Source organism: Ceratina calcarata, unplaced genomic scaffold (genome assembly GCF_001652005.2).
Source record: "Ceratina calcarata isolate Rehan_Ccalc_2016 unplaced genomic scaffold, ASM165200v1 scaffold470.2, whole genome shotgun sequence".
In the NCBI taxonomy this organism is placed as follows: Eukaryota; Metazoa; Arthropoda; class Insecta; order Hymenoptera; family Apidae; genus Ceratina; species Ceratina calcarata.
The window spans coordinates 68,700-75,780 of record NW_017171129.1 but is presented as its reverse complement, the minus strand read 5'-3'; the positions used below and the strand labels follow the sequence as shown (position 1 = coordinate 75,780).

At 44.0% G+C, this 7,081-nt stretch overlaps 1 protein-coding gene across 1 annotated transcript; it reads right to left on the bottom strand.

Annotated features, from left to right (window-relative positions):
- Positions 1-1,685: 1,685 nt before the first annotated feature.
- On the bottom strand, positions 1,686-5,230 carry LOC108627404 (uncharacterized). The gene is made up of 2 exons (XM_018028625.2): positions 5,134-5,230; positions 1,686-1,885 (listed from the first exon to the last, which is right to left on the bottom strand). Exons 1-2 carry the CDS (start codon positions 5,228-5,230, stop codon positions 1,686-1,688), a joined length of 297 nt encoding a protein of 98 aa, XP_017884114.2.
- Positions 5,231-7,081: the final 1,851 nt, after the last annotated feature.

Sequence of the window (7,081 nt, the reverse complement as noted above, 5' to 3'; positions counted from 1 at the left end):
AGCCGCAGCCGCAAGTCGCAACCGGAGAACGACGAGCCGAAAATCCTTCTTGGGTTTTTGGCCCGAGACGATAACAAGGCGAACGGAAAGGGGTCGGGAAGGAACGGGGCTTGGGGGTTCGGGGGTGGGTGGCGCCGACGGGTTTACACCGCAAAATACCCCGGCCCGTCTGCGAGCGAATGCACGCGCGCCACGACCGCCTATCAACCGGCTCTCTGCTCCTTGACCCTTTGGCGTCGGCTATCCTCTTAGGACTTCGCCCTTTGAACTCTGCGCTAGAGTCTGGTTCCGGGTGGAATGTCATCTTCCCGGGATCAGACGGTACCCTCGGATAATGGGAGGGAGAACGCGTATAATAAGCTGGAACGCTGCGCGCTTGATCGAGATGATTTCGGGCAGCGTCGCCCACTGCTTATGTCATACCCTACTAGCCTCCTTATGGTTAATCAACCTGTACACGATCTACCGTTTAAAACGCGGTATCATATTGAATATTCAAATGGTTTTCATGAACTCAAGCTATCTCATCCCTAATTATATCGAGAGCTTTTTATGTTACGTTCAGGGGCAGATTAAACGAAGGGCTTCAGCCTTAGGGCAACATCCAAAGATGGGCGAACTCGAATAAGAAGATAATTTTTATATATATTCACGAAATTACCATTTTTTGCTGACATTAAGTGGGCCTCATGTTCATTTTAGTCTCAGGCCTCGTGAATCTTTAACCTAATCTTCGTTTAGGCTGGACTTGTCATCTTTCAATTCTCTTTCTATGACTGAATACGTATTAGAGGCAGAGTAATGATTATTCTCGCACTGAAGACTGTCTTTATTAGGTGTTTTATGTTTATTTAGTATCTCCTTAGGCCCAATGGGACTTATCGTTGAGGTTATGTGCCAGATTTTCCAAACAGGCAGGAACTCAGATTGCTTATGTATATGTAATACCTAATTGATAAGATCGGAGGCTCAGGTTACCCAGATGCAACTGAAGAATCGTCATATTCAATAGTCCTTCACACTACTATAAGTCCAAAGGTCATTTTTTTATAGATTAAGCTTTTTTATAGATTTGCTGAAATAGCAAACCAGAAACAATGAAGACGACTAGTGTCAGAACTAGTTAACTTTAACACTAGAAAGACTGAAACTTAGTATTGGAAAAAAAATAATTAATGCATTATTATTTGTACATTTGCCCAAAAGCAGTCAAAATGACTTCCTTGGGCAATCTAGTGTTAACATAACTAACTGTACTACAAGATAACAGAAGTAGAGACAGTGAGTATAAAATGGAGGACAGGGATTCCACTAGAGGGCCTGACTTCTTCGAGTTTGAGTGTTACTCTTCTACCTTCCATCCTCTGAGAGCCACACACCAGTTCTTTTGTAGAACTCAATGGAAAAATCACTGTAATTGGGAACGATGGTGATCGAATCACTCATGATTCGAAAATAGTACTTCTAACCTACAATTTACCAACGATGGATATAAAAAGCTTCGATTAAATGATGTTATGTTACATACTCTAGGTAAACGAGACGTTCCTTTTACGCCATATGTCCAGGATTTGGATTATACATAACGCAGAGGAATGGAGAATGACTTGGAAGACGATTTTATTGTCATTCGGCGCCATTATAAGCACGTTTCACGTGCACCGACGCGGAAACGGCGTAATACATTAAGGAACGTTTACACCATCCTGGATCCAGCATTTTCGTGGTAAATGTAGTTCGCCGTTCTCAATTCCGAGGAGACATTTGACATTCGCTGCCTCCGGCGAATCTTCGTCCGGTAAGGCGGTTCGTGATAAGATATCGTACAGTCCATCGTCGAGCAGCGTAACGACCGGGCTCCGCTGTTTACCTCTCCGGAACGCTTCTGCGATTGAAGCGACGGTTGGAAAATTATCACGACGAGATACGTCGCGCAAAACGGAACAACGGATTAGCATGTTAACGTTATTTCGCAGACGCACGCCCTAGTCTGTCCCGCCTATTACTTTGCAACATCTAAACGTTGGGAAAATCACTATATCGAGAGTAGCAGTCGCAACTCTTCAGCCATCTTTCTTTATCATTTAGACTCCCTCTGTTCCATAATGGCAGTAGCAAGAAAAAATAAATATAGAATTCTATTGAACAGTGTAACTCTGCACGTATATAGGTACATCCTAGGGAAGTCAGTTTTTGTCCTTAGGTGACCTTGGAGTCCTTATATCTAGTCTATATGAGAAGTGGGGGTCTAATAGTCAAAATAGGATAGGAGTGTGTTTTTAGGTAGATTTAAGATTTTTTTTTGCTGAAAACTGAATCACCAGAGACAAATTGGTTCATCCAACAACGATGCAATAATAAAAAAATGTACCAAGAAACACTGATGACCTTGACGACCCCAAAAATGACCTTGAGGGAGAAAATATTTTTTCCAACACGATAAGCTGAATAAATAAAAAAACTACCGTACATTCTCAACAGTTTTCCATCGTATAAAATGTCCAGGCCCGTTTATAAGATCAGGACGTACGTTCCATTAGCTGAAAATCGAATCGTCCGCTGGCATCTGTTCCTTTTTCCGCATCACCCGTATTTACAGTCAATCCTAATTTACGGCCCGCATTGTTTCAAGGAATTTCGTTCGTCACGGAAATTCAAATCGACCGTGCTCGAACAACGGAGGAGAGCGTACGCTTTCCGATGCAACGGTAAATTTTATTTTAAATATTTTATACAGCCGATACGCTTGTATTGTGATTACGTGCGCTGCCATCCCGGCCGATATCGGTGCCGAGAAAAATGAGCACGATGCACGCCGCGTTAACGTGAAAAATTGCCGGCACCGCCATCTAGAGCGATTACTAGTTAATTCGCTTAGGCCTAGTAACGAGAAATTGACAGGCGTCTCGAATCGGAGACGCGATTCTGTATACGAGCTAGGAAAGTGGATGTTTCGCGGCGGTCGCACGTACCGCGATGGGAATAAAAAGTTAATAGTAATGGATACATCGCGTGCTGGCCCGTTGGGAGGACGAAATTGCATTATCGCGAAAATACTGCACGTTTCTCGGCCCCCTTGATTACGTGCGCTGCCATCCCGGCCGATATCGGTGCCGAGAAAAATGAGCACGATGCACGCCGCGTTAACGTGAAAAATTGCCGGCACCGCCATCTAGAGCGATTACTAGTTAATTCGCTTAGGCCTAGTAACGAGAAATTGACAGGCGTCTCGAATCGGAGACGCGATTCTGTATACGAGCTAGGAAAGTGGATGTTTCGCGGCGGTCGCACGTACCGCGATGGGAATAAAAAGTTAATAGTAATGGATACATCGCGTGCTGGCCCGTTGGGAGGACGAAATTGCATTATCGCGAAAATACTGCACGTTTCTCGGCCCCCACCCCCCGTTCCTCCACCCCCCCGCCTTTACTTGCAACCGTCGCGTCGCGGTGCTACCCGTCGCGTCCCGTTTCATTGTAACGCTCGACAAGTTTTATTTTTCGAGAACGAGTGCTCGTGGCTGCAGGAAAATAAATTGCGCACGTGTCACCGTGACGGAAAAGTTCAAATTATAGTGCCTTCCCGGCACTGTCGCCGGCTAAGAAAGCTCGCAGGTCACCTCGAACAACGGTCAAAAATTCATTTTATTCCGGTTGGCTAATAAGATCGTTGGGTCCTCTAGGCCTGGATTCAAAATTAATTTTATATACTGGCCATTATTATCTATGACCTTTTACCATTTTGAAGTTAGAACCACAATCCCATCGGAATGGAACTCAGTGATTGGTCAATATGCTTGCCTGTTAATCTTGATCTTTCCGCAGTTTTATTATTTTTTTTAAATGTCAAATAGTTGTCCGCCCAAATATGTGGTAGCAAGCATAGATCCAGCGTTGTCAAAAGTTAAATGAACGTATTGGTTATCAATCTTGGCGGGCCGCGTGTTTGACATGCCTGGTTTAGACGGTCGTTGGCCCCCAACCTAACCTAACCTAACATTAAACGTCGATGGTTCCCCTTAGATGCTATGACAGCATAATAATTATTTAATAATTCCAAATGCCACTTGTCAGGTCAAGTTCTCAACCAGTTATCGACGTTAATGACGTAGCCAGACGTAATCTACAGGTTTACTACAAACTAAATAGAAAACTGATGACATGAGTCGAGAACCCATCACTGGATCTGGGTTAATAAATGAAACTCAATTTATATTTCTTTTATTCTTAACCCTTTCGCTACTACGAGCCACTATAGTAGCCTTCCATGAGATGTCACTGAGATACTACGGGCCACTATAGTGGCGTGCAATTGTAACATGGCTGTATATGAAATTTTTGACTAATAAAAACCTACTATCTACAGTGGCGTGCAGTGATGTCGCGACGCTGCGTTCAGCGGAAGTACCATGGCGGAAAATCCGCCCGTAGCGAAAGAGTTAATAGCTTAGAAGGACATTCGTAGAAAGGATAGCAAGTGAAGCATAATCTACAGTCCTTAAGAAAGTTTTCGGCGCCATATTAAAGAAAACCCACTCTGACCCTACACAATGCCTTGCCCTGACCCAGCCAATAAGTTGTTTAGCAATGAACACTCACACACAATTGATTAGCTCAATAGCCTCATGTTAAAACCACAATATGCTAAAGGTGGAGCCCTATTAAAGAAAACTCACCCTGACCCTGCACAATGCCTTTCCCTGACTCAGCCAATAAGTTGTTTAGCAATGAACACTCACACACAACTGATTAGCTCAGCTTCATGTTAAAACCACAGTCTTCTAAGGGTGGAGCCACACAAAACTGATTAGCTCAATAGCCTCATGCTAAAACCACAATCTTGTATAGATGGAGTCTTCCACCACCTGAGATTCGTTTTTGCTATTTATATTATTAAATAATCCAATAAACCTTTCCATCTATAACGTTGCTCATTGGACGTCTGTGAAACTACAAACGCAATGACTCCTGGAACATTGAACGAGCTCGTCACACGTTACGTAAGATGCACAAGTATATTGGCTACTGGGTACCTTTGGCATCAGAAGATAGACGAAGGATACGATTGGCGTAAAAAATCGTAGAGCGCATCTAAAGAGAAACAGCCACCATATACATGTATGTATATACCCACTGGAGACGAGCGTGGAAGCTGACTGCTCGTCCGCGAAAGTGGATATGACGCGCGTGTATTCGCCGGTCAGATCGATACCGGGCTTATTCAATTTCATGGCTCGGTACTCGGTGTACGGATCGTCGCTGGCTTTGTACTTCGGGTCGACGTACTTCATCGGAGTTTCTCCGGGCAAAGGGTCCCTAACGCGTATATCTATTGGTAGGCCACTTGGTTCGTGTTGAAGAACCACTTCACGACTAATCCCTCGCTGGCCGTGTCCTCGAGCTCGCGCCGGTAGGATCACGTAATCGGTGCCGCACGTTCACGGTTTTTATCGCTGCCGGAGTTCGGATAAATCGAACGGTTGCGTTGCAGTAGTTGAAGGAGTTTAACGACATATTGTAACCGATTTAACACTAGATTGCCCAAGGAAGTCATTTTGACTGCTTTTTAATTTCAATTAGAAAAACAATTATTATGTAATGATACAATTTCTTAGAATTTTGTGACTTTTTGTACAACATATAAATGCGTTTATTAATAATTGTAGTTACCTCCCCCCTCCTCCATTTCCAGTATATATATATCTGTTATACCTATATTGCCCAAAAGCAGTCAGTCTTTCTAGTGTTAATTTCGACCAATGAGGACATCGCTTACAACGCGGTCAGCGATGGCCTGCGCGTCTCACATCGATTTTTCCGCGTATCAATTTTTCCAGAAAAAACCGTCCACGTTAACGAGAACGTTAACTTATCTGGACTCTCGGGCCACCAGCGTCGTGGCTGCTGCGATAATTACACGGAAAATAATAAGAGGAAGTAGAAAACTGGACGTTGATAATTATGAAATATCGTCGTCGCAGGGAAGAAACGGTTGCTCGACCAGCCAACCTCTTTTCACGGGTTTCACTCGTCCCCAACGGTTTTTCCGCGACGGCCAGAGCAAACGTTGCTTTCTTACTCGTATCTCGCTTTTTCATCGGGTGAAAAACTTCCAGGCACATCCTCCTATCTTACGTTTCTGTATTTTTTCTCTCTCTCTCTCTCTCTCTCTCTCTCTCTCTCTCTAGGTTACCGGGCAATTAATTAAGTTTGCCCGACAGTTTTGACGCGGCAGATGGGCGGCGGGTCGTAATTTATTACCGCTTTTAGGGGATGCGTCAATTATAATTGATAGCTGTCAATCGCTTAAGCTGCCCGTCGGCCATGCTCGATTAGCACCGTTTACGGATCTGTAGAACGTTTCGTCGAGCTGTCGTATAAATTTCCGACCAACGAATCCGAACGGAATCTAATTTTTTATAGGAACAATCCATGGAACGTCGATTCGGGCGTTAATTGCCCGGCTGTCCACTCATCCTGACGACTTCGTTGGGTCATCTCCGTAATTTTTATTATTCTACAGTGTTTTCAATTCTCGTGGACACTCCGTGAATATAGACAGAACCGGGTAATTCAAAGAGGCTAAGGCTAGATCGGCGGAAAGATACCAGTCGGATTTACATGGCAAGTGCAAACCGCGGGATACACGGTTTCACACGGTCACACACCGGCAAAGAAAGAGGGTACGAACTTACGTGTTCCGTGCTCTTAGGATCGTGATTATACGGTTACCAGCCTGTACGTCTTCATCTGGCAGCGGTTCTCCACCCACGTGTACAATAATCCACTCTGATAGCGTATAATAGAGTTGCGCCACTTTCTTGCGTATGCGGTATGCAGGTACTGGCTGCTTGCGAATTTCCCTCTTATGAAACGTCGCACAGCGACGTTGTCATAGACAGACAAAAGTACAGAAATTTGCAGAACATATCGTCGATCACCGTTTTTTTTTAAACGCAGAGACGTAGTCCTGTCAAAAATATTTCACACTTAACTCTTCATCGACAACTGTGGCAAAGGGTTAGAAACACTCTGTTGAATTATTTACACAACTTAAATAACAAAAATGAATCGATATTTAT

Bases quoted from the DNA above. Each gene is read 5' to 3' on its own strand.
- LOC108627404 (XM_018028625.2), bottom strand. From the start codon at position 5,230: ATGAAATTGAATAAGCCCGGTATCGATCTGACCGGCGAATACACGCGC. The intron at 1,886-5,133 runs GTGGGTATATAC...CTTCAATCGCAG, and splicing joins AGCTTCCACGCTCGTCTCCA to AAGCGTTCCGGAGAGGTAAA.